Source organism: Seriola dumerili, unplaced genomic scaffold, assembly GCF_002260705.1.
Source record: "Seriola dumerili isolate Sdu_G_001 unplaced genomic scaffold, Sdu_1.0 BDQW01000337.1, whole genome shotgun sequence".
NCBI classification, from domain to species: domain Eukaryota; kingdom Metazoa; phylum Chordata; class Actinopteri; order Carangiformes; family Carangidae; genus Seriola; species Seriola dumerili.
Window position 1 is genome coordinate 1,364,129 of NW_019174592.1, and position 27,031 is coordinate 1,391,159.

The 27,031-nt window shown below is 40.1% G+C and overlaps 3 protein-coding genes across 6 annotated transcripts; all 3 read right to left on the reverse strand.

The window, feature by feature from the left end:
* Positions 1-1,568: 1,568 nt before the first annotated feature.
* On the reverse strand, positions 1,569-12,684 carry LOC111232825 (ras and Rab interactor 2-like). 2 transcript variants are annotated; one of them, XM_022760486.1, is made up of 11 exons: positions 12,295-12,684; positions 11,932-12,097; positions 8,160-8,271; positions 7,486-7,558; positions 6,869-6,957; positions 6,565-6,644; positions 5,336-5,567; positions 3,912-4,619; positions 3,473-3,790; positions 3,237-3,368; positions 1,569-2,650 (listed from the first exon to the last, which is right to left on the reverse strand). In XM_022760486.1, coding segments are annotated over exons 1-11 (2,334 nt in total). In that variant the 5' UTR covers positions 12,297-12,684; the 3' UTR covers positions 1,569-2,228. The 2 variants fall into 2 exon arrangements, with proteins under 2 accessions (XP_022616207.1, XP_022616206.1); XM_022760485.1 differs by having other exon boundaries at positions 11,932-12,137.
* Positions 12,685-14,897: 2,213 nt separating this feature from the next.
* On the reverse strand, positions 14,898-22,103 carry sirt2 (sirtuin 2). Of its 3 annotated transcripts, none has more exons than XM_022760528.1 (16): positions 22,047-22,103; positions 21,410-21,456; positions 21,163-21,211; positions 20,599-20,709; positions 20,436-20,477; positions 20,041-20,147; positions 19,810-19,866; positions 19,633-19,701; positions 19,424-19,553; positions 19,268-19,327; positions 18,976-19,031; positions 18,803-18,879; positions 18,455-18,506; positions 18,272-18,339; positions 17,352-17,418; positions 14,898-16,878 (listed from the first exon to the last, which is right to left on the reverse strand). In XM_022760528.1, coding segments are annotated over exons 3-16 (1,038 nt in total). In that variant the 5' UTR covers positions 21,164-21,211; positions 21,410-21,456; positions 22,047-22,103; the 3' UTR covers positions 14,898-16,737. The 3 variants fall into 3 exon arrangements, with proteins under 3 accessions (XP_022616249.1, XP_022616247.1, XP_022616248.1); XM_022760526.1 differs by lacking the exon at positions 22,047-22,103 and adding an exon at positions 21,607-21,743; XM_022760527.1 differs by lacking the exons at positions 21,410-21,456; positions 22,047-22,103 and adding an exon at positions 21,607-21,743.
* Positions 22,104-22,298: 195 nt separating this feature from the next.
* Positions 22,299-25,616, reverse strand: dmac2 (distal membrane arm assembly complex 2). Its single transcript, XM_022760525.1, has 6 exons — positions 25,584-25,616; positions 24,933-25,126; positions 24,434-24,514; positions 23,452-23,591; positions 23,142-23,304; positions 22,299-23,049 (listed from the first exon to the last, which is right to left on the reverse strand). The coding sequence occupies exons 1-6, from the start codon at positions 25,599-25,601 to the stop codon at positions 22,878-22,880; spliced, it is 768 nt and encodes a 255-aa protein (XP_022616246.1). The 5' UTR covers positions 25,602-25,616; the 3' UTR covers positions 22,299-22,877.
* Between the last annotated feature and the right edge of the window lie 1,415 nt (positions 25,617-27,031).

Genomic DNA, 27,031 nt, shown 5'->3' on the forward strand with positions numbered 1-27,031 from the left:
TTAATTACTTAGTAATCATTAAAAAAAAATCACCACAATCGATGAATAAAAATCGATATGAGAGGGAAAAATATACTGGAAATTACAAGAAAAAAAATGAAGTTGTAATCAAGTAAAACTAATGAAAGGGCAAGATGTCGCCACTTCATTTCCTATTAACACTTCATCTGCTTCATTTTTCTGCTTTAATCTCAACCTTTCATTTTTTTTGTTCAAACTTCATCCGCTTACATCTGTCAACCTAAGCTAAGCTAAGCTAAGCTAACCCAAGAGTTTAGTTCTACAAGTGCTTCAATGTGAACTGCTGACTCTACTGTCACTGCTTAAACTTTAACTGCCACTTCAACTACTTTAAGCGCTTATTATTTAATTTAATATTCAACTGCTGCCGAAATTCTTCTGAAACGCTGCCGTCCACCCTCAACTGCTGTTTTATCTTCTCTCCATGTAATGTTTATTTATAAAGCATTTTTCACACGAGAGAAAATAAAGCAATAACAGTTAAAATGTGAACTGTTGTGGAAGTAGAAGCTGAAGTGTGCAGTTGAAATATTAAAGGGGAGAAGGAAGTAAAATAATCAACATGCCATTCAACTCATTCAAAGTAGGTGTTTCGACTTCAGCTACTTGTTTCATCCAACACTGCAACACCTTTAAAGATTTTACATCTAGCAGCGTCTCCTCCTTTAATGTTTTACAGTTCAGCTGTCAAAATTTTTTCAGTGCTGATTTGAGGCAATTCTAAGTGACTGTTCAAGTCTTGTAAATTCATTTTCATCTGTCATTTCAACTTTTTACAGAGTTTCATCTGTATCCCCTCCATGTAATGCTGCTGGGGCTTTAACCTTATGTTTAACAGCTACTTCTACTTCTGTGACTGCTTCAATTTCATCTCTCTGTTCAAGCCAGCGTTCAAGCTCTTTAGTGCTTTTAGTAATAAAGGTAATATATGTGATGTTGTTTTGCATGTATCATGTGTTAAGAGGAAATCTCCAAAAACAAATCTCACCAGTTTCTCAGGATTTCTCAGGATTTTTGAAAAGAACATAAAGTAATCCAGATTTTTTTTCTGTTTAATATCTTCCCCAGTATTGATTCTGTCTTACCTTATTCCATCAATTAAAAATCAAACCTGTTTACATTCTGCAAACTGTAAATCATTCAAAGAGAATAAAAATGTTAAGTCTCAGAGGAGGTTTAATGCTGCCCCCTTGTGGCCCAAAGACACACATTTGTATTTGGGGATTATTTGAGAGGCTGATGTGGGGATATACAGTATGTCCTTGTAAAGCTGTTGAGAGCACTTTTTTGCTTTATATTTCATCAGCAATATTTTCAATCTTGAACCGTGGAAGAAGAGTTAAAGTTGCTTTAATTGATTTAGAATTTTTGGTCTCCACCAACGTCTTAGCTCGTAGATAAATCACTCTCTGTAATAATATATGAGAAGCACAGACTGGGGTTTATCAGCGCTATCGAGCTGAAAACAGCTGCTGGAAATGGTGTTAGAGAGAGCGGGAACAAGATGTACAACAAAAACAAATGTTTTATTTTATTACTTTACTCTCTTTGCATTTTTATATTAATATATTTATACATTACAATGATATTAATTTAAATTAAACAGCACACAAAACAATTCCAATTTATGTGGCACCTTAGCAAATTAATGAATGAAATAATAACTGTGTGACAAAACTCCTGAGGAAAATGTGGATTGATTGCTGCTGACTAGCAGATTATAACGAACTGAAATCAGTTATTAGATATAAATAACTCAAGTATCAGCTTATCAATTAAATTTTTGTGTAAACAATTCTCTTCTTTACAATACAACTATGACATTAAATTTGGATGAGTTTAGGCCAGTTTAGTGATTTCTGCTTCCCTGAATGTTTAATTTGAAAGGTTTTAGGCCCTGAGGTAAATAAAAGTGTTCAGTATTTTGTAAGAAAACAGCTAAAATTTGAGAAAGGTCATGAGAGAAATATCGCTCTCTTTTGACCCGTCTTCTGACCCTTCAGATTTATCTTTATCCCAGCTTGGCAAACCCTGAATTAGGCAACAGGAGTAATTTACTGACAGCAGTGTGTTAGTAACACTAATCAAAAGCTTTCTTTGACCTCTTTACAAGAGGAGTTTGAGCAGGACAGGACATGTTTTTCATCTCAGACCATTTCCTCCCCAATCCATTGCAATTCTCTTCGGTCCTCTTCCTCTGCTCTACATTAAGTCTGTCTGTCTTCCTGTCTGTCTTCCTGTATTACCTCTTGCTGGTGACAGTCTAATACTGGAGTAGATGTCTGTGATTGGTCCTCGCCTCCTTGTCCTCTCCCTGTCTCCTCTCTCAGTGGCTGCAGAGCCTCTGTGCTGCTCTCCGTCTGCAGCTGCGACTGATCAGCAGCATTTTCTCTTCCACTTTCCTCTTTACTCTCAGTCCCTGTCTCGGAGTTCTGCACACGACACATCTGCCTGCGAATGGTCCGTCGATGCACGCTGCGACGAGACTGGTTGCAGTGCAGTGTGCGCCTGCGATGCCATTGGTTAAGAGAGTGTTGGGCTTCCACGCTGAGCTGACGAGCTGCAAGCCGTGGACGGAAACTGCTGATGTAGTAGAGAGCGGCGTATAGAGTTGTTAGGTAGTAGCCACCTGTTGTTGTGGGGAATGAACAAAGAGAGACAGTCGAATTTGTAGGAAACCATCTACTAAATGAGTCAAACCTACACCTCCATGCACCAGCTATTTGTGTCCATCACTAAGTTTAGTTGTTTTAAAACTTAGGCAGTATAAGCACATGCATAAATAGAGAAATATGTGTGTTTTGGAATTAGTAGCATTGTTATTATTTACTGCTCACTATTGAATAAACTATTGAGTGTCCATTGTATAAAGAGTAATGAATGAACAAAGGAGGGATTTTGGACATCGTCTTTAATGTCTTAGCAAGTAAAGACTTTAGTAAGCTAACATTCGTTCATTAGATATACAACAGTTACACTTGGATTTAAATATTTAGTCCAAACTACATGAGAACTAGTTTGTGTGGTGCAACCTGTTCTAATTTAGTGATGTGTAAATTTCTACCCCACAAACACTTCAGTTATAACTAGGCTAAATTTGAAGTTATTCTGAGTTCATGTGAGCAGGTCCAAGAACCATGGAAACTTAAAAAATGGCCAACCTGTCCACCACAGCGGGCTCTCTGAGCATGAAACAGTGATTGTGTCTGCCTTACCCTCTCCCTGTAGCTGTGTGGGGTCCAGAAGCTCCATCATGTAGTCTGTGTCTTGCTGTAAGGTCACAACATCGCTACGGAGCAGCACCCATGTCAGACAGGGCAGAAAATCATCTGCTCCAAATACTGTACCTGCAGGAGGATGTGAATTTAAAGCGGATTTAATCAACAAACAAGGTGCCAGTCCACACATAGCTAGAGCTAGAGAAGTAATAATCATAAGAACACCAGTTTACCTGAGCTAGCATTAGCAGTCATGCTGTGATAGATGCTCTTGCAGACTTTGAGCAGGATCTGCACCTTCTTGTTCGGGGAGTAGGCGTCATGCATTGCAGTCCACCTCTGCTGGATCCGCTCCAGGCTGACACTGTCAGGAATTCCAACTCCTGCTGACCCGCCCAGCTCCTCCACCCCATTCTGCTCCAGCACACGCAGGTTGCTCCGGAGACGCTCGAAGCAGCCATCGTTTGTCCGGGAGGTGCGGATGCAGGAGTAGAGGTGGGCAGAGACGGGCTTCAGAGCCACCTTGTGGAGGGAGAGCTCCACCAACGAGTCTAAGGGGGGTCAGAAGGTATGTGAGGAAGAGTCGGAGGCTCTGTCGTTTATATTAACAAACACTGCTGAAATGTGCATTTTCAGTGGTCTATTGACAAACTTCACTGTCAACTCACTCACCTATCGCTGGGTCACTTAGATCTGTAATGCTGTCCAACAACGCCTGGATTTCTGGAAGGTCCCACAGTGTATCCCTCAGTGATGTAAGTTTTGACCTCACTTCCTGTAAGAACTCTGAGCCTGTGACCCCGTCGGGATCAGCCCCCCTCTTCAGCGTCATCTCCACGAATCCTTTCACAGCCTCTGCAAATGCACCACCTCTCCGCTCGCTCAGCTCTTGCACACGATTGGTCAGTCTTTTCTTCTGACTTACCAGCCCGCCGAGCGCCTGGCCCACCGCCGAGAGCCGATGTATGACCTTGTCGGCCAGGCGGTGTGCTGACGGGTGGTGGGGTGTGGGGCTTGGCATTTGGAAGTCCTGCTCTTCCTCTATGCTGCTGATTGACAGCGAGTCAAGCTCGAGAGACGGGGGCTGGAGCAAGGAGGAGGGTCTGGGTGGCGGTAGCCAGACTCCGTCTTCAATCCAGGACACCCTGTGAGGAGACTGAGGAACAGGGCTGCCATGGCACTGCAGCTCGGACGCTGCGCAATTTAAACTTCCGGGGGTGGAGGGAGGAGATGGCTGCAGGCTCCCCGTACTTGCTCTGTGTGGAAGCCTGCTGGCAGAATCTTGACTGGGCCTCCTGAGGACAACTCCTGCTGGGGCCACAGGCGTTGACGGGGCCGGGGGGCAATGTGGTGAATCGGCTGACCTAGCTCTGGTTAGACCTGGAGAAGGAGACATGGATTATGAAAAGGAACCTTGCACTTTATACATTATAGAGAATGAGAAACAGCTGATGAAAGACAAGGCCACACATTATATCTTGTCTGTAAAAAATCTGCAAACACACAAAAATGTAAAAATGTCATGTTGTAGTTTTGTGGAAACTTTGTCACTGCCCCAGGCCAAGAAATAATCCAAAACCTAACATCCCCATACCACAATGTGCTGTTTTTTTTTCATTCATTTTTGAAGGGATTAAAAAAACGCGACTTGTTAATCAGTGATCTTTAGAGGTGCAGATTTTTTAACTTTGGACAGAGCCAGGTTAGCTCTTCCCCCTGCCTCCAGTCTTTGTGCTCAGCTAAGCTAATTGATTCCAAAGACAGAAATGTGTGTGTTCCAATGTTCTTATCTAATTCTCAGAAAGAAAGCTAATAAGAGCATTTCCTAAGCAATTCCTTAAAAATCTTCACGGTGGATTGTCCTTGTTAACTTTTACATAAACTGCTGTTGAGTTTTCTATATTATTTTTAAATGCTGTGTAGCTCATAACCTGTGTATATGAAGGTCATGATGTCAAAACCTTAGAAAGTAAAACCAAAACTGCACGGTCAAACATCACTTCAGGGAATATGTTTTTTGAAATTTGAGTGACGTGGCCCTCTAAAGTGGGTGCAGCAAATTTCTCAATAAATACTGAATCCACAAAAGTCTTTACCAGAACTCTCCATAAAGGCAGCAGAGGGCTCCTGGTCCAATGAGATGGCCCGTTTACTTTGTAACCCTGCCCCTGCCCACGTTCGAGTGGTGCTGAGGCGTCGCTCTCGCCTGTAATTCGAAGGCTGCGTGGAGCACGGTGTAGTACTCGCCCTGTGCGTCAGCCAATCATCTCCGTGTTCACGAAGGTAGAGGGGATTTATGATACACAGGGCCCCGTTGGTAGAAGTCAGCTAAGGAAACACACACACACACACACACACACACGTAGACAAACAGTGAAGAAAAAAGAATGGTGTGACACACTGAACACCACAGCTTAGGTGTGAAAGAAGCTTGAAGTCATCGCTAACCTCTGCTTTAAAGAGGTATTAATTGACTAATGGTGTGAACACAACATATAACATACGTCCACACGCACCGAAGACTTACAATTCACCATGTTCAATAAGCGACACACACACCATCTGTGCAATATCACTTATCTGCTGCTATTGTTGTTATATTTAAATATCTAATTGTACATATGGGCTAGGAACACCTCAGGATCCCCAGGGGGAGCTGGAGAGCGTTGCTGGAGAGAGGGATGTCTGGACCTTCCGGCTTAGCCTGCTGCCACCGCGACGGCAGTATGGATAGATGGATTATACATATAAAATTATTATTATCTATTATCTATCATGTTTTTAAGTATTTGATATTGACATTTTGCAGTTTTCCTTTCTTTTTACTGTCCACTTTGCTGCTGTAGCACAGCAAATTTCCCCACTGTGGGACTAATAAAGGACTCTTATCTTATCTTAGCTCGTCTTATGTCATATTACCATCTTATAAAGGTGGCGAATGTGTTAGCAAACAGTTGCTTATTTACACATCCAGCAGATATTAGCTTTAGCAGTATGACTCTTTAGCTGCTAAATGCTCCCCTGCGCTCACCAACCCGTGTAAACTGGGTTTATTTTCCCTGAGCACAGTTGCCTGCTGTGTCTGCAAACAACACTGAAGACAATGGTGTGCGCTATAAAAATATTGATTCATGCAGCTTTAAGGTGTTAAGACACATTGCCTCATTTAGAAGGAAATGAGCGGTTTTGCTCTTAAGCACATACTCTTACCATCCTCTGTACTTTCTCTCTCTCACACACACACACACACACACACACACACACACACACACACACACACACACACACACACACACACACACACACACACACACACAGTGCATACCTGTATGGAGCACATGACGTTGCTTAGCTCCCTGTTGGTCATTTCATCAGTCTGCTGCTCAGGCGGTGAGAGCCAAGTGTCTGAATTAGAGAGGTGTAAAAAAACAAAACAAAGTCAGTTCTCTGTTTAAGTACATATTTCAAAGAACTGCTTATTCATCATTAGTTAACTGGAAGCAAACTAAACAGTAAAATAAAAAAAAATGTTTACTGATTCAAAAATACTTTCTCTCTTTGCATCGTTTTGAGATACTTCAACTTGGAGAGGATGTGACACAAATAGACACAGATACTAAAGAACTCACCGGGTTCAAGTTGAGACAGACGATCTTTGTTCTTGTCGGTTACGCTGTAGATCCAGCGAGGGATTGACAGACAAACGGCTAACACATCCCTGACACAGAAGAAGAAACGACAGCGATAAGATACATTTGTTAAACAGATTCATGCGATTTGCATAGACCTTGAGATTGAACAAACTGCTGATTAGATTTTCAAATGAATTCAAAACGAAATTTTTTAAAGGTCCCATATTGTATAATGTGAGATTTCCATGTCTTTTCTGATTATAAAGCAGGTCTAAGTTCCTTATTAATACTGTTAAAGTATCAAAGCGCTCAGTCCACAGAGAAATGCACTCGGCCTGTATTCAGAAACTGAGCCTTAAAACGAGTCGTCAGGACTGTAACTTTGTGGTATCACAACAAAGCAGTCACTGTCAGCCCTGAGTGTTTTACCTGAAATCTGCTATATTTTAATCCAATCACTCAGAACACAGTGAGCCATTCAGAAGAGATGCTATGAGCCTCCTCGTCTGATTGGCTCACCATCCTGTTTTTACTAGAGCTCCAGAGAGAAGCCAAGAGTTTAAGTGGAAGATTAAACATACAACAAATATAAAAAGATAACATCAGGTTCTTACCTGGTCAGAGAGTAGAAGAGCACAAGCTGAGCCAAGTCAGAGAAGGAAAGACGAGAGTCATTCAACTGGAACACTGAGAGAGAAACAGAGAGAGTGGGCAGCATCAGTCTAATTCTGAAATGCTTAGAAGAAAAACTACATTCCTGGAAACTTGAAGCACTAAGAGGCGACTTCTGAAGAAGAAGTGGGACAAGCTCATCAGTTTTTATCACACCAGCGTCAGTAGCCATGAAGTCCATTATTTTCTAATGCTGAGCAGGGTTACTGCAGGTTGTTGTCCCTTTAGCCTATGATTTTTAGATATATCACATTAGTGTGCAGTGTAGTAAATGTAACATGGTTGGACGTGGATCTAATCGGCCGGTAAAGGAAGTTAACAGTTTCAGGAACCAGAATTTGCAGTTTGTGGGTGCTCTAGAGGGTGTGTGAGAGCATTTCCTGCTCCTCACCTGTAACGACTTTCCCTGGTTTGTTCTGCAGGTACACTGCAGGCTACTGCAACGGTTTATCAGTTTAGTCAGTTAGTTCAGTTTTAGCAGAAGTAATGAGTCGTGAAATAAGCACTTCAAGTGACAAATAGGGAACTTACAGACTAGAGCATGCAAATACATACACACACACACACACACACACACACACAAATAACTATGTTTTTGCATGCAGTTGGTCCATACCTGTGCCTTTGTTTCCGATATTATAATCAAGAACAGCTCCATTCTCTCCTCCAGCAGACACACACAGCAGGATGGGCTGAGACGTCACAGAGTCCCGCAGAACCAGGAAACTCTGGAGGGACATACACACACACACACACACACACACACACACACACACACACACACACACACGATGACTCATTTCAAGTGTTACGGAAGCCTGTTCAGAAGGTAGATGTTTTCTCTTAAATGTGGCGGGCTACATGGTAACAAAACTGCAAGAGGAGGAGCAGTGAGTAATGAGAAATAAGTGGATGGACATACAGATAATAAAAAAAAAAATAAAATAGTGTGGGGAAAAAAAACAAGATTAAATTGATTTGATCTTGAAAATTAGTCATGATGACAAGTTGATGTGAAGTCACGTAAACAGTAATTTTCCAAGGGTAAAGGGTTTTTTACTCAAAGGGCTGATATGACTGTATGGCTAACACTATTTGAGTGTGGACCTGGAATGTGGCAGGGCCTCTCAACTCTCTCATATCTTGTTGTGTTATAGCTGTTTCTTTTTCCAGATGTGTTTAAAATAAAATAAAATAATAATTTTACCATACAATCAGAGCTTTTTTCAATAGCAGTATTGACAGCTCTGAGTCCTTTTGAACTTCTCACAACAGGAAAATCATCATCATTATCATCATCCCAGTTCAAGCTTCTTATGAAACATGTGTGATACAACTGAAAGGTATGGAGAAAACTTGCTAGTAGGTGGAGGGTGAGTTGGGATTGTTTTTGTTGACGATGTCCAAAGCCAAGAATGAACTTTGCTGTTTAAGATTCGATCAGTTTCTTCCAGTCTTCTGTACAGATGCTCTCGAACTCTGTCGGACTGGATGGAGAGCAGCTGTATAAGCTGTGCAAGTCTTCAAATCTTCAAGTCTCTTCAGAAGAGTTTAAGTGCCTTATTTGGTTGTGTAACATCTGGAGAAGACTTTCTTCATGGTTCATCTCAGCAATGTTTAACATTACTGAAAAGCATCCCCACTGTCAAAGTTGATCATGGGATGGTTTGAAGCACCAACTTTTTAGTGATAAACATTTTAATTTGTCCAATAATTTAGTTCATGACTAAGTGCTTACAAAACTAATTCCATCATCCTAAGCTGTAGTTAGCATGCTAACATGCTAAACTAAGATGGTGAACATGGTAAACAGTGTACTTGCATGTTTTGCTAAACTGTCTCTGAATGTTACTCATGGGCGGCCTCTCTATTATAAAGGCATCGTTGTAGCGTTGAAGACATACAGTCATTATCAATCTGTATTTCAATTTGTGATATATTTGCAAAGATTTCTCAATCATGAAAGGTCCCATATTTTACACTTCCTGTATTCCTGACTGGGCTTGGGGCATGGCTGAGAGTGGTGACTCCTTTGTTGTGACATCACAAAGTTACAGAAGTCCTGACGGCTCGTTTTAAGGCTCAGTTTCTGAATACAGGCTGTGTGCATTTCTCTGTGGACTGAGGCTTTGATACTTTCACAGTATTAATATAGAAGCTAGACCTGCTTTATAATAAAAAAGACATGGAAATCTACCTTTATAAGATATGGGACCTTTATACTACCAAATACAGACTGTTGAAAGAAGTAAAGTATTTTACATTAAAGGCTCTAAAAATGTTTTCCTAATCATGTTCTTGCTATGGATTATTAGGTCCTGCACACTTTTTTTTTTTTTGTTGCCAAAGTTAGAACAATTTAAATATTTCACACTAAAGATTTCTGTGGTTTTTGTTTTGTCTGTGATGTTTTCACTGGATCAAAGGGCAGGTAGAGTTCAGTTAGAAAAAGGTGATGTCAAGTGTTTCCATGTGCCAAGCAACATTTGAATCAGAGTCAGGTTACAGTCAGTAACTAGCTTGCTTATGCTACCAGGTCACTGCCAATGAAATCTGAGCAAAACACACTCACACAGTCCCTGATGAAGCATAGTAGCAGAGTTTCTGAACTCTGCGTAATTGTTGTTGCTTAACATTTTTTAAAAGTTAAGCAGTCTGAAAACCTTCAGAAGCTGTTTTTACACTGATATATGTATTTATTACATATCATTTTTTATTGTGCATAAGAGATTCATAAGATAGAAATTAATTTTAACAGCCAAAGTTGTCATATCAGTCCAGTAATACTTTGCTTTGTGTGCATAGATGTTGAGAGACTGAGACTGTACAAAATAGGTATCAATGCCTTTTTTTGGAGACAGTGACTAAAACAGAACAAAGAGGTCTGTTGAGACACAATTACTTGGGTAAAACAATGCACATGCAATCACAGGTACAGCGAACTAACGGCTCTACAACTGAATTCAGAGTTTCTCTCACACGCCAGCACATATTTATACATGCACAGAGGAAGTGGCTTTCATGCTCAGTGTGCACAGAAATAGAGTTTACTGCAAGTCACCAAACTTTGATCACACAGACACGCAGATGTTATATGAATAAATATTTCTGTCAATTCGTAACGGCAGCCATTAGTCATTCATGGAACCAGTCGAGCAGAGATGAACGAATGAACTTCTAACATTTGAATCAACAGAACTAGTCAGAATATAAATTCCATGACGTACAGAGTTTCACATTAGCGCTCTGTTGTATATTAATTTATAAAAGTCTTAGCTTTCCACTGAGAGTTCATGTGCAAAAAGAAAAACAAACGCTCAGATGCTCCAAATACTCACGCATCAGTGACTTATTGCTGCCAGTTAAGAGGTTTTCACTTCTGGGTAATTATTTGCATGTCACTCTCCCAAAAAAACAAATGTCACCTTCCGTAAATGCATATTTATTCTACTAATTTTCTCTCCATGCAGCAGAAATATCCATTTTGTAAGGTCATTTCCCTCAAATGCAACCGCTGTACTTCTGCATTGAGCCCTAAAACTGCTGTTTGTTGTCCTATCAGATGTTACACAAAAAAAGGAACTACTGCAACATGTCAGAGAAACGTGCATGTCAGTTTCCAGGGTAGCTAAGAACACTTCTGTTGTTACAGAAAATTTAAGTGAAGCTTACAGGCTTCCCCACAGTAAGTTTGTTTTACAAGCTCAAAGTTACTTAGTTTTAGAAAACTTTAGCAGCAAACTAACCAAGAGCTGACAGGATGATCACACTTGGATTACTCACAAATGAGGGAAACAGCGAGAGGAAGCAAAAGAGAGGATCAGGGAAGGCACATGCAGGGAGATGAGGAAAGTAGAAAGACTGATGATGACAAATGGAGACACAAAAAAATAGAAAGACTTTTTAAAAATGAGCAGAGAAAAAACACAAACACAAAGTGAAAAGGAAATATATACTTTCACAAACAGACTGTGACCACTGTCCCATTAAATTTCGGTGATGATCTAGTTGTGGGATTCTTGTCATAATAACACTGAATATTTCAGGCAAAATCAAAAATCTGCGACTTCATTGCAATTTGGTAAAATATAACCTGCATGGAGGCTTACGATTATGGCAAAAAGGAGAATAATTCAGTCTTTGCACTCAACCAAATGTCCACGTGTGTGAAAACAAACACATTGGAGATCAAGATCTATAATCCACTCACTAGTAAATTTATCTCAAAGATTTTTAAGCTTAAAGGCCATTTTTTTTTTAATATCGGAAAAGTCAAGAATGTACTTGCGTGAATAGACCTATTTCAAGAATTTGTCTAAAATAAATGAAGCAGTTTCAGATGTTATGTAACATCAAAATTGATTTTTGTATCTAAGAGGACAACTCACCCCAGCAGGTGTTCCACTGATAGCAGCGTGAGCCCCTTCTCTATCCCAGGGGGCCCCAGGGCACCAGGCCTCCTGACAGCCCTTCAACTGCTCCAGCAGCGACAGTTTCCTCCTGCTGCTCCTCCACGGGATGGCTGTTGTCCCATTAACTTGACTGTGAACTGCCCTGGACACAAGCATTTGGACACATTTATGTGCATGTATAACTGTGCATGCACATAAACAACAAATCAGTGGGTAAATCACATATTGAGAGCTGACAACAGTGTAGAATAAATTATGTTTCATATTAGATTTTCAATAATCAGACAAAGAAATTGTAGAATTCTTAGAAAAAGATGTTTGAAAATGGTTAATACTTACATGTGTTGGGCTGGTTCAGTTAGTTCATGTGCCCTCTCTTCTCTACACTATTAGCAAATTTCTCCACATGTTGCAATCTTCTGTTTTGAGCTCTTCCTTTCTACACACTTCACAGATGTTGCTTAAGAGTTCAAAATACCAATGGTGCTAAAATAGGAAGCAGACATGCTCCTCAGACATAGATCCTCAAGAAGCTTCCTGGTGTAATGCGCAGAAATATTTTGTATTTCAAAAGTCAGGTAACTGTTGTACATCTGCCACGTTTGCCTTCTTCTGCATCCTGCCCATGATGGCATTTAATGTACTTTCAGTTTTCATGTGAAGATGGCTGCACCTTCATCACCCTCCCCTCCCCATAACTCTACATGTGGTTAACCCAGCTCTGTGCACAGTGTGAACAGTGAAAAGACTGTCTGTTCTGTAAAAACCTACATCTGGCTATATTTTTCTCTCTACAACACCGTCTGTCTTCTGCTCAGACGCCATGAACGATAAAAACCTTCAAAGTTTAGAACAGACAGTGGTCCTCCTCAAAATGGTTCACCACAAGCTCTGAGATGATCTGTGTTCTTAAGTGTTAGATTTTATCTTGCAGCTTTGGGAGAAATATATAGATACTTACACTCAGCTTTCAGTGTTTCTTGACTGCATGGGGTTTTGATGTGCGATTTATCTCACATGCAGTTTAGTTAGCTGGCTGTCCAACAGTCTTGAAGGAAACCACAGATAGAGGTGTCGTTAACTGGTCAACATTTCCGTGCAGCGCTGCCACAATTTGTGTTCAAACCATTTTCTATCACCACCATGATCTGTACAATGGCAAAGACCAATTGAGCTAGCAACAAAAAAGCCAGAACAGATACAACCAACAACCTCAGGTGTGTTAGCCTGCAGATATAGAATGATCACTTTTGTCAAGTGACAATGAATTAAAAAAAGTGAGCTGAAAGTTGTAATCACAGGCCCTGAACTCTGTTGTTTTTAGTTTGGTAATTTTGCAAGACAGTAGCTGATTATGTTTTTCAGTGAAAGGCTAGGTGGGTTGTCACCATCAAAATCTAATTTTTAACTTGTCCAGTACCTCGGTTTATGGTGAGGTACTTGCAAAACTAATATCCTATCGTCATCAGTTATTCTTTGTGTTTAGCGTTATTTAGCGATTTGTAACATGCTAAACCGCAGGTGAACATGGTGAACATACGTGTTAACTTCAACTGCATGTGAAACAACTAGCATTAGCATTTAGCTCAAAGTACTGCACTGCATAAGTAGGCTACAGAGCTGCTAGCATGGCTGTAGACTCTTAGTCTTGTTTATACTCTAGTTAACTACATCTGATGCAACAATCTCATTAAGACAAAACTGGATTGAGATAAATATTGTTTATGTAAAAGATTATACGAACATTAAAGATAATGAAAAGTCAGGAAAACATGTAAAAACATGACTGGCCTCTGCGCTAACCACATTGTGAAAAGGTCACTTCTAACATAACTATATTTTATGTTTGCACATTATAAAGTATACTAAGCCTGGTTAAAAGGAAGATACACAATAATAGTGGCATTAAAGGAGCTAGATGTATGTTTACTCTGCCACTAAACGTGGTGTCTTTCAAGAAGCAAGTGTGTGCACAATACAAAAAGTTACAATATGCCTTCTGAGCGACACTACTTCACGGCAAACAGGATGCTACACTGACTCGGGCTGACTGGGCTAGTTGGTTAGCATGCTAACTTCAATAGAGAAAGTGACAGAAATAGAAGCGTCAACATCAGCATTGCTTTCCACTGCTGGAGACAGCTCTTGGCAAGTAGAGAATAAAGTTTGAACTCGCAATGTTTCTTCTAGACTATTACGTAAACAGTTGTTAATGCTAATGTTGGCTACTTAGCAATAGCAAATACGTACATCTATAGCACCTTTAAAATGACCAATCCGACTCTGAGCATGACCGATGCCACTGCAGCCAACCATCTGGTGGAATTTCACATCCCCACCATATTTTGGCAAAATCACTCATCCTTCCTTCCTTTCCTTTCTATTGTGAACGTACTGCAAATGTGAAATTAATTATGATGTCAGTACTTCAGATGGTGGTGATATATCGAAGACCGCAACCCCGTAAATGCTACATAAATCTTTAAAGGCCCCAAAAACCTACATTTTCTTAATGAGCCTCTTACTAATGTGGTCCTGCTGTATGTGTTGTTTTTTTATTTCCTGGTTCAGTGGGATTAGTTGGAAAAATGCAATTAGCCAGAATAAAGCAACATGTGAATCAAAATGTGTCGACAGTTGTGACGCTGTTTGCATGTTGTTGTTTTTTTCCAGACATCAACTTTTATAGATGCTTATTTAGTTTAGCTTATTTATGTCTAGCTGAGTTTATTTTCTTTTTTTTCTAATTGCATAAATTAAGTAAAGTAGATGTGTACAACAATATATGGCTGTTTGTGGTTGCGCAATGTCAGCATAGATTATTATAACCAGTGTCCTATGACTTTCTGTAAAGCCTAATTAAATTAATCAAAGTCTTAAAAAAATGACCTGATAGTTGAATCAACTCCTCTTTCATACAGTCTCAACAAAAGTGAACATTATCAGCTTTACAAAGTTAATTTTATTGTGGGGTTTTTGTATTGGCTTCCATAATATTGTACAGATGTTTATGTTATTGTGTCCATCCCTTTATTTTTATTTCATAATGCAACAATTCATGCTCTTACAGCTATCCCAAATAGTTTAGTTTGTAATTTAATAAAAAAATAAAATAAAAAGATAGAGTTTCAAACTATTTTAGAGCTCCATGTCTGTTTAATTTTCTTTAGCTATCCATCTATCTAACTATCAACTAAGGACCATCTGAGGTCCTGACAAGAGTTATGATTATATTTTGTGCATCATGTACAGTTTGCAGTTCCATAATATTAAGAGAACATCTTTTGTTCCATAAACGTTAAAAGAAATCACAGATATTGGTTCAAACAGGAGCAGAGGGTTAAGATGAAAAACACTGTTAGTTAAAAACATTTTTAAAGTTCCACATAACCAGTTAACCTGTTGTTATATTTATAGTTACCTCAGTTCATTTTTCAGGAAGTTCTTTTTTTGACATAAGATACTTACAATGCCTTCAGAAAGTGTTCAGACCCCTTCCCTTTTTTCACATTTTGTCATGCTGCAGACTTGAAAATCATACACTCAATACACCATAATGACAAAGCATAAGCCAAGCCATGAGGTGGAAGGAACTGCCTGCAGAGCTCAAAGGCAGGATTGTGTAAAGGTCCAGATCTGGGGGAGGCTACAAAAAATCCTGCTGATGGTCACTCTGGCTGAGCTCCAGAGATCCTGTGTAGCGATGGGAGAAGCTTCCAGTAGGACAACCATCACTGCAGCACTCCACTGATCTGGGCTTTATGGCAGAGGGAAGCCTCTCCTCAGTGAAAGACACACGAAAGTTGTTTTCAAGTTTGCAAAAAAAAAAAAAGCACTAAAAGGGCTCTCTGTGAGGAACAATATTGCAGTCCACTGATGATCCCCATCCAACCTGACAGAGCTTGAGAGGATCCGCAGAGAAGAATTGCAGAGAATCCCCAAATACAGGTGTGTAAAGCTTGTCACATTGTACCAAAGAAGACTTGAGGCTGTAATCACTGCCAAAGGTGTTTCAACTAAGTACTGAGGAAATGGTCTGAATACTTAATGTATGTCCACGTCCTTTTTAATAAGTTGGCAAAAAATGTTAATGTAGATCGATGGGGGAAAAATAAATGTAAATGATTTTAGCTGCAGCATAACAAAATGGAAAAAGTGAAGGGGTCTGAAAACTTTCTGAATGTAATGTATCTAAAGTCACTTTTGGCTTGTGGGAAAAAGATGACAGATTAAATACACAATAGCCTGGTTGTCTTTTGAGGAAGCATGAACTAAAAATCAAAGGCTCGGCTCAAATCACTACATCAGAAGTGGTCAGTAGTTGGTTTGGAGACATTATTTCAGCTTTTGTGCAGTGTAAAGTCATTATCACACTGCCTGAGGTTTTGGAGATATTAACCACCTACTAACCAAATGTAGATATATTGCAACAATGCCACTGTCTATCGCAGTAAAATGCATAGAGTCAACTGCCTCAGAAAGAAATATACATGTGAGACAGATTTTCGCTAATGCCAAAAAAAAATGAAAAGAAAAAGGAAAGTATATTAATGTAAGTAAAGTGCAAATTACTGTTATGAACAAAAGCGTAAACTACAGGGATGTCAGATGTCATGTGAGGTTGTTCAGAGGAATCAAATGTCCGCAGATTAAAACAGAGTGTGACAGACCCTGTTAAAGCTCACTTTCAAACAGAAACTGTGGTATTTTACCTTTAAGGGCTAACTCCAAACTGTGACATCACTACAGTAGCTTTTATAAAAAAGGGGGCATTTTAATTATTTATTCTTCCTCTTTAGGTTCTGGTGCCACTGATGCAGAGCTCGCCTTGGCTGCGGCTTCCTTCTTCTCACAGGACCTCTCTTTTTTGTCTTGACCGTCAATCCTGGTGTGCTCCTGCTTCACCAATTCCTCCAGCTCCGCCTGGAGAGAAGTGACAAAAAAAAAAAAAAAGAAGTTATTTATCACGAGTAATACATAGAGACACAGAGGATGGACTGGTGACATCCTGGTGATGCAGAAGAAAATGAGAGACAAAAGCAGCTTTTGCTTTGTGTAAATTGTGAAGTCCTTACACAGTGTGGGCTTGAAACCACAACACCACACAGGAAAATCATGAATAGGCTACCCTGACATTTCGAAAGCACACACTTTTTTTTGCTTCTGCTCTAGCTGATGAGACTGTGTTAAACTTTAATAACCCCTGTGAGGGAAATGGTGATAATACATTGGCTTAATTATCTCCAGACTGGATTACAGTACTAATTGCACTATGGTCCAAGGCTATTTTTACCCTAGAATCATGTGTGATTGTCCTGTGATAAACAGACTGTGCTTAGACAAGAAGTACAACATTATATGCACTTCTACTGTCTACAGACGATTGTGTAACTTACCTTCCATCCCAGCAGGTCGGCGAGAGCCAAACAGCCGTCATCACATGTACTGATTTGAGCTACATCTCTGCAAGGAAGAAGAAAGGCCATTAGAGCCTGGACAGGGCTCCACACCATGCCTTCATATCCCAGTACAGATGCAACCAATACAGATACAAATCCCATTTTTAATTTCACTTTGCTATAGGCAGCCATTTAAAAACATGATTATTATTAATTTTTTTTTTTAAATATTATTCATCACTGCTGCCATGTGTATGAGCCATGACAATGTTGGACTGTAGCACAACTTTCTATAGTTTTAATTTCCATTTTCTAGTGTGCTGTTACATTTTATTTGAACGTCAAAGCGGTCACTTGTAAAACTCACAGATACTAGTGCTACTAGTTACTATTACTAGAACTACTGCCGCTTCTAAATACAACAGTTTCACCCTCCTAATGTTTTACTTGTCAGACATGACTGGACAGTTTGTCATTGGCACCATGGTCAGCAACAAATTTTGAGTAGTCATGATGACTACTGAGTAACTGGCTAATTACTGAGTGATTAAATGACTGAGTAGCTACATTAAGTAAAGTGGAAAGAAATAAAAATGTCATATAGCAATAAGTCTCTCACTAAATAATTATTGTGGGTGATGCGTTGGCGCCATCTGGTGGTGCAAAAATAAACTGCATGGTGACAATTTAAACTGATATATAGAACAAATGCACATTTTATATAAAAAATATAAATCATTAATAGTTTTGTCCCAGTTTATTAATTCTAAAAACTTCTCATCATCCTATTGTGTAAGTTGGACTGACTCATTCAGATAAGATCTGTTTTTTTTTTTACATAAGATATCGGCTGCAATGGGAGGATAAAGCTAATATAGTGAAGCAGCTGGGGAGACGCAGCAACATCTCTGTATCACCTGTATGCTTTGTCTGAGTCAAAGTCCATCCCTCCTCCAAAACCAAGCAACCCCAACAGAGGATCGGCCTGCACAGAGAAACACACCAACAATGCTGCACAGAGAATCCAAGAAACACACTTATGACAGAAAAAAGTGGGGGGATAAAAGCAGAAAAGAGTTGATGTAGTGGTGGTAGCTCACCTGCCCTGCCCTCTCCATGTTAATGAGCAGTCTGGGGCAACTTTTTGAAACCCTGAATAACAAAAAAACAGGGGAAACCACAGAAACAACAAACAAACAATTACTTAAACAATATTTTGGCCAACAGATCAATCTACAGTAAGTTTCAAAATATGGGTGTGGGGCCTCTGCATTGTCCTCAGAGACGGGTCAACAAGCCAAGACTCAAGTCTGAATCTTTAATGCTGCAGGGCCGTCTCGCTGGCTGCTGGACAGTGTGTACTTTTCTACAGTGTACTGCCAAATTTACTGCAGCTGTGACTGCATTCAGTACTATAGTCCAGTAACAGGAAACTTGATCTGCAGTACCTGCTGACAAGACTTGCAAAAGGTTGGACCTGCAGAGACGTCCCCATGACGATAAGAAGATCACAGCGAGGAAAGTCCTAACGGGTAAATAAAGATGGTGAGAAGAGTTTATGTCTGCAGACACGTTACATCAAACATGCATGCACACTTTCAAACCACTACCATGTGCTCACCATCTTCATTGAAGTGAAGAACCGCACAGGCAGATTCTCGCCAAAGAAGACTATATCTGGGGGAAGAGAAGTAAAGAACTCAGAGGTACAAAGAGATACTGAGATAGACAAAGACACAGTTATCTCACCATCATGTTTGCACGGTAAAAAGACATAAAAATGGTGTCCAGAAAGGTTGGCAGGTCTTTTAGGAAGAGGGATTAAAATGATACAGGACAAATAAGAAAACGCTTACAGAACTAAAATCAACAATTCAAAAATAAAAAACAAAGAGAGACAAAGATCAACTGACCTGGCTTGACCAAACTGCTGCACTTGTCACATCTGGGAATGTCATCAGAGAAGATTTTTTCTACAAGGTAGAAAAAGGAGTTCAAAATCCCAAATGGCATAAAAAAATCTTTTGATCTTGTTCTTTGATGTAGAAGCAAACAAAACCAAAAGACACCTTTCATCCAGTCCAGGTTGTACTCCTTGCGGCAACAGAAGCTGACACAGTGGGATGTGTAAAATGTTCCATGAGCTTCGATTAGATCTTCTCCTTCGAGCCCGGCCACTCGTTCCAGGGTGTCAATATTCTGAACGAACGCACATGTAAATGTCAACACTGAAAAAGTGACTTTTTTTTTTTTATGTAAAGCTGGGTGTTTTTCCTACCTGTGTGTAGCAGCGTTTCAGGATCCCCTTGTCCTTCAGCATCTTCATAAAGTAGTGACAGATTGTCGGCTACACACCAATAAAAGGAGAGGAGAAAAATGTGTGAGGCAGTTCATAGTTTTCTAAATAACAAAACAATTAATCAGCAGTTGACTCGCAGCAGGAAGTGAATTGTACCTTGAACTGTCCTGGGTAAAGCTCCTTGGCCAAGGCGAAGAATGGCTCTGGATGTTTCTGAGACACAAGATGGCGAGAAATATTAAATTTTATTGTACTGACAGTGGAGATTGGAATTTTTTTTTTTTTTAATAATTCAGATTTCAAAAACTGGCAAGGACTTTTGGGGGCCCCAAGACAACTGTTATATAGTGCAGCATGCTTCAAAGGTGTGCAAAGCATTTAACACACCTTAAAATAATCAATCTGGAAGATGGCCTCTGGGTAAGGCAGGTTGTATTTCTGCAGGTTTGCATACAGGCCTGTTCCTGGTGAACGGAAATCAGGGATTCCAGCCGCTGCGGAGAGAGAGATGGTGTTACAGATAAGTATACACTTATGTGTGTGGGCCTCTACTGTATTAGCAGGGTCTGAAAACAGGGAACCCACTAAGCCAAAATGGCTGTTCGAAGGTTAAGAGTGAGGTATTCAGTTGTGATGTTAAGGTTGGGGTAATGGGCTAGGGAATGCATTTCGTCAATGACGGGCTCCCCATGAACCGAGAGTTTGTGTGTTATCAATGATTATAAAACATTTAATGATACTGTTAAATGTTTATTCTGTGATATTAGATATGAGATACTCACATGTGGATATTCCTGCTCCAACCATGCAGATGATGTTTTTACCTGCATGGATGCAAAGCAAATTTCAACATAAATCAATAATAACTCTAAACTTGTACGCTGTAAATCAATCCACTATGGACAGCCCTAATGGATGGGCTGAATCGAAAAAATAAAGACTGACATTTGCCGCTGTTTATGTATCGCGCCACTCCGTCCAGAGTCAGGTCATCCAGAACTTTGTCTGCTGAGCCGAGGCCCAGAGTGCTGGAGAAGAGGTTACGCAGGAAGTCCACTGACAGGAACACAGAGGAGAACCAGATGAGGGGGGAAAATCAAAGGAATGGGTGATTAATAAATGTATGTGGATAGAAAACCATATCAAACTCAAAGTCAGAATCATGAGGATTGTGGCACTTTGGCTTCCACATATCACGGCAGGCAGCATGTGTTCAAATACAGTGACAGATTTTTGTTCACATGACTCACTAGGCCACTGTATCTATAGAGCAAAGCAAACAGAACTGGCATGTACTAGTGCTGACTGGTGTATTATATACGTGCCTCAATTAAAGGTGGCTTAAAAAGTTGGAAATCGTTGCAATCATGCATTGACGTTTGGCTAACAAGAAATCAAACGTTATTCTGCAGGATTTCATCAAAGAATACAAAGCTGTAAAACAGTATTATTTCACGTTCATATATTCACACCGTATGTTACAGAAATGCCCTGTTTGAGTTCACATACTCTCTGTGTCTCCTGCTGCTTCTTCCTCACTGCTGTCGTCGGATTGTTCCTACAAACGATAAAAAGAAATATTCACATTATAAATTCAGCAGCAGTGAAACCACAGTAAACCCTGTTGATCTGTGTTACTAACGTGACGGACCACGGCTTTGTTTTGATTTTAAGAAGCTAACAACCAGCTGAGACCTGCTAGCTTTCACTAGCTACAATCTCGCGGCTGCAGATAAAATGTTTGTTTTTTTTTTACCTCTGGTTCGGGTGAAACCTCCTCCTCTTCTTTTCTTTCAGGTAGTTCTACAAAGACAAAGTTAAATGCCGCGTCAATCAAGTGCTTCAGCAAGTATTTCTCAATGTAAATGGCCATGTTAGCTACAAAGCTAGCTAAACTAGCGCAGTGGAACAACGAAATTAAAAGTCATTTTCCACATCAGACAACCATCCTACCTGATGCATCAGACATTTATCCGTCTACTGGGACCTTTTAACCAAAAGGATCCGAATGACAATCAATTTATATCCAATATTTAACAAAGTGGCGACAAGTATTCACTGCACTGCTAGCACTCAGCTTGCCCGTCTTGTTGTGGTCCGTCAAAAATACGGTCCGTGCTTCATGTGACCCAGTTCCCACGGCATTTATCGTTCCTACCGCAGATCCAATTACTTGATGTTCTGTTAAATGTCAACTTAATTTCTATATATTAAATAAAACGGTTAATACATATAAAGGTAACATGTTGAGAAATTAAGAGATATTTGCCTCCAACTTTAAAGCAGCAAATGCCACCCAACTTGGGATGAGAAGTACGTTACTCACATATGGGGATCTATTCACTTCAAACTTAGCTACCAAATCGGTGAAGATGTACTATATCTACACGTACAAAACTACCAGTGATTTCTTCATCCCCCATTCGCCATCTTCTCTCAGTCCAACTGGTGTCTTCATCAGTCCACAGTGGGGTCAGACACTGCTGCAGATACAAGGCTCACACTGGATTATGGGCTTTAGTTTCCTCACACAAGCTTGCACAGTTAAGATTAGAAATAGAGCCACTGTGTGATGTGTGGCCACGTGGTTTTCATTGTCTGTTTAAGATGCATTATGAATTCACAGGCAAAGGTTACAATAATCATAATATTGAACAATTCAATCTTTATTTAGAACATTTACAATCATATTTACATTTTAACAACAAATAAAACCGTTGCCACATATGCAGACAAAGTGCAATTTGTTTGAGACAGAGACATGATATAAATTTAGATTAGTATCATTAATGTGCACACTCTTGACAACAAATTGATTCTGGGAGACAATAACACACTTTGACAAGCAGACTGTGATAACATATGCCTTGAATGCCAAGTAATCCAACAAACTTGAGGTAGTTCATTCTTGTTCCACACTCGCTGCATTTTTCTTTTTCATACTTTCATATCATTATAATTGTATGTTGTCATTGTCCAATGGAATTTGAGCCTATAATAGGTTTATCCTTTTGGTTGTTGTCAAGACTTGTGCAGATGTCAGTAGTACAATTCAAACCTTTCTCTGTGATCAACCTAAACTGTCTTGGAATTGCTGCATGTGACTTCTCTTCTCATGTCAGGTGTTTACTCTGCACCTCCCTTTGCCCTGTTGCCACCCTTTCTGTCAAAGCAGAGCTGTGTCAGAGGACTTGATTCCTCTGATTCATTTCCCTGTCCGCGCACTACCTCTGCGCTTGTGTGTGTTTCTTCTCCTCTCCTTCCTCCGGCCTCAGGTTGTGGTCATAGCCATTAGCAGTGATTTGGCACAGTGGTAACATTTCCTCCAGCAGGATGATGACCAAACCAGGAGTCGAAATCCCGGGGAGGGATGATATGTCCAGACGCCGCAGTCCCCTGCAGAACACGCATAATACACAAGAAGGAGGTATTTAACACAACGGAGGTGTTACATATCTAGGCTTCATTGTGAGTATTTGGATAATTACTTGAGATTCCTCAGTGCAGCCAGGCCGCCTGTAGTGATGCGTGGACAGTGAGAGATGTCCAGTTCTTCCAGAGAGTCCTGGAACATATGGAGCCTGGCCAGGAACCAATCGTCCACTTCAGAACACCCTCGTAATGACAGAGTCCTCAAAGATCGCTGTCCCTCTGAAGGAAGACAAATCAGATTAAAAATGAATTAACAGTTCATGTGCTTGACAAAAACAAAACAAAACAGAAAATGAGGTTATAGCAAAGGAAATGTGATTTAGAGAGGGTGGAAAAAAAGAAACTGAAAAAGCTGGATCTCATTACCCAGGTTCTGCAGTCCTGAGTAGTTGATGACAGTGTAGCTCATGTCTACTTCCTCTAGGTGTGTGTCTTTGTGATTCATGAAGTCCCAACTGAACTTTCCCCTCTGGTTAGGACGAAACCAGTCTGTCTGATCAACATACCTGAGTGCACAGAACAGACGTCACATAAAAACTGGATCACAGTAGCACATTTAGGACATGACTATAACACTAAATAAACTGTATATAAATAATTCATGTTATGTTAATAACTGCCAGAAAAGAAGTAACGGGTGCGACATCAACTGCAAACATGAAGCATCGGACAACCAGCTGATTGTATACTCTCATTCAGTCTGTCGGGGCTTGACATTTCAAAAGTTAAAAAGAAGAAAGTAATGTATTATGCAGGAACCATTGCACTACACAGCTACACAGACTCTCTGAGCTCAGCTGCTGCTCTAAATCCTAGTTTGGTTGGTTTCCACATGAGATATTTCATTGTGTCAAGTCCTGTGTGAGTTTGATCATATAACACCAGCTGCTTTCAACATAGCATGATTGTAAAAACTATTCATTAATTAATTACTCTTTCAACAGGAAATCAATTAGCTATTTTAGCAATAAATGTATTGTTTAAGTAATCTTTTAAGCACAAGCTCCTTAACTGTTGTTCAAACAAAATCAAGACATTTGAAGCTGCCAATCTGGATTCCCGGAACCTTTGAAATCAATAATAAAATAATCATCACTTGCAGCCCTATCTGACTAAACTGCACAATCACAGTCAACTTACATGTCCTAACCCTTAATTCATGCAGAAAATCACTATTTTAAGCCCATAAACAACAGGTTCAGACAGCAGTGGCTGTCTTATCATGATATAACAATTTTAATACTATACTATACATGTGAATACTATTAAATCTTATAAAGAAAAAATATAAATCTACAGCATATCCATATATTCAAACAATGTAGAGGCAAGGGAACAAGGTACTTACCTAAATCCCCCCTTTATACTCAAGATATAATATGCTGCTGCGATGTATGCCCCATGAAACCTCTGAGTGTAGCTGTAGTAACTGTGAAAGACAGTGGGGAAAAGTCAGTGATGGTCAAATAGATGTAGTAGCTTGACAAACAGCATCTGGACTGGGCTTAAAGCACCTTGTCGTGACCATTATTTCATTATTTCTAAGCCTAAAGAATTTTATGCTTATGAAAATAACCAATTCTAATCCATTTTGTAATTTTACTTGCAACAGGCACATTCAGATCTTAAACTAAAGATAGATTTTTTTTTGGTGCACTCAGTTGTAGGCTTTTGGTTTTGGGAGACTGAACGGTGTGCATTTACAATAGCTTTGAACCAGACTCAGATGAACACCTGTGAACTGCAGCTATTCATTTCATTGACCCCGTTTCAGTTACTAGCAGCAGCAGCAGCAGCAGCACTGGTATGGATCTCGGGGGGTTCAAGACAGCCATAATGTGTCTTACACATTCTTCTTCTGAATCCCCCTCCTCTTCAGCTGAGACCTCCATCTCAGGAGCATCTCCACATCATAAAACCGCTGGGTGAGGTAGAGGAGTAGTCTCGTGTGCAGGGGAGGTGGAGAAGACACCGAGCTGGAGCTCCATGGTCGCCTAGCAACAAGGAGGAGAGCTGACCGCTGGCAACATCTGTGTAGAGACTGAGCAGACAAACACAGACACGGACATGAAACGGTGACAGCTGTACTTCAAATTTAAAAACAGAGAATACGAGACGCAAAAGGTGCGACATGTCTATGAAAATATTCATAAAGTCGTTGCCTTTAATGTCATGAAGTTGTTGAAGGGCGTGAAAGAAAAGCTAACCGGTATTTGTAGGTAATTATATATTTATGCCACACTCAAACTAATTCAAAAACCCCAAAGGTCGCTTAACTAGGACGACTAATAAAGCGTTTTAGTTATATTTTAGCTAACTTCAGCTACATTTAGCATGTTGTGTCAGTCCGCTAACAAAATACTGACAACAGCATATGCTATCAGTCATCTGAGTAACAGCCAACACTCTGCCATTTAAGGTATAAAGTACATTTTTCATACAATTCTTCATCAGCGTAATAAGTGTAGTAATTACTCGAAATTTGAAGGGTAACTTACCATCAAGTGAGCCGACATGATAGCACGATTCAACAGAAGGTCGTAAGGGTCAAACGTTGCGCCTTCGCTTTTTCAGTCTGTTGCTATTCATCGTGGCTACCGCGGGGTGACGCTCCGCGCACATGTCTTATCTCGGTCGGATGAACCTCAGCTGACCTGAGACGCACACCGAGGAAGAGTCACAAATATGGAGATAAAATGGGCAACAGTCTCCCGTGCCAGTGGTGTAGCACGAAACATCTGGGCCCCCCGAAATAAACAGCAACAGTAGGACCCTTCCCTTATTGATATATCCACTGTCATAATCAGTGAGTGTTTATAGCATATTTTAGTCTGTAGAATATTTTCTCATCATATTGTAATTACAGTGCAAAGCTTTCTCTATGAAGTTTAGGCATTATAAAGCTCCAGCTTTTAGGCTTCATCTCATGGGTCATGGGTCAAAGGTGGAAGGTCATATCTGGCCCCTACACTGAGAAAGGATTACTGTTTCTCATGATAAAACACAGCTACATAAGACTTCACTGGAATCTTTTGCCAAAATTAAGATGAATTAGTGTCCAACCACTGCCAACCCAAAATATATACAAAAAACTGGATTAGAAACTGCTAACACTTTGAAACTGACTGGCTGGACTTAATACAGCTTAATACAACCTTATTTTGATTGGTGTAAAAAAAAAAAAAATCACGTAGCCTACTTACTGAATCAGTCGTCTCAAGGCAGTAGCCTGTAGCGTCTGTCTGTTGTTCATGTATGTTGTTTTTACGTCTCCATGCAGGCCAATATTGCCTGGGGATTTTCTTTTTAATACCACAAGGAGAGAAGACAGCTTGAAACACCACTCGTCCGACAGATGTGTCAATGAAAAACAAGCATACCAGCACCACACCCTGCTCCATCAGTATTACACATACACACATACACACACACATATGCAATCACATATGCATGGACATCCCCAAGCACTTACAGGGAGTGTGGTGTGACAGACAGCTCACGCCTGTTGGTATAAACAATTAGCAAATGAGATGATGGCTCGTGCTTCTCCAGTGTGTGTGTGTGTGCACAGGATTGATGGAGAAATGTAGCAACCGTAGATGGTGAGGCAAACAGAGGGGTTTGGTATAGTGATCAGGTATGTGTAGTCATTTAAACTGTCAAGTGAGTAGTTGATGTAATTCAACAGTGACCAACATGGACAAAACCATGAAGATTTGTGCATGTATCACATTTAAAAGGTGGTTAACCCACATGGTAAATATACGAAGTCCAGGAAACAGTTTTAGCTCCTTGTTATTAGAGGGATTGACAAAGGGATGGAGAGATGGAGGAAAAGTGAGGAGGAAAAGTGTGGTCTGTGTGGAGCCTGAAGAAATCACATTACTGAAGACTTGGTTGAATGAACATGTGGACCAATGGAGTAAAGAGTGAGTGGCAGAGGGAA

Excerpts from the sequence above, each read along its gene's own strand:
- LOC111232825 (XM_022760485.1), bottom strand. The coding sequence starts at position 12,111 with ATGCTTGTGTCCAGGGCAGTTCACAGTCAAGTTAATGGGACAACAGCC. Across the intron at positions 7,559-8,159 it reads TATCGGAAACAAAGGCACAG|TGTTCCAGTTGAATGACTCT; the intron begins GTATGGACCAAC and ends TTTCTCTCTCAG. Across the intron at positions 2,651-3,236 it reads CACACAGCTACAGGGAGAGG|GTGGCTACTACCTAACAACT; the intron begins GTAAGGCAGACA and ends CCACAACAACAG.
- sirt2 (XM_022760526.1), bottom strand. Across the intron at positions 19,867-20,040 it reads TCCAGATTGATTATTTTAAG|AAACATCCAGAGCCATTCTT; the intron begins GTGTGTTAAATG and ends CTTGTGTCTCAG. Across the intron at positions 19,328-19,423 it reads CAACCTGGACTGGATGAAAG|AAAAAATCTTCTCTGATGAC; the intron begins GTGTCTTTTGGT and ends TCTACCTTGTAG.
- dmac2 (XM_022760525.1), bottom strand. Across the intron at positions 23,592-24,433 it reads AGTATAAAGGGGGGATTTAG|GTATGTTGATCAGACAGACT; the intron begins GTAAGTACCTTG and ends CTGTGCACTCAG. Across the intron at positions 23,050-23,141 it reads GCTGCACTGAGGAATCTCAA|GGGACTGCGGCGTCTGGACA; the intron begins GTAATTATCCAA and ends CGTGTTCTGCAG.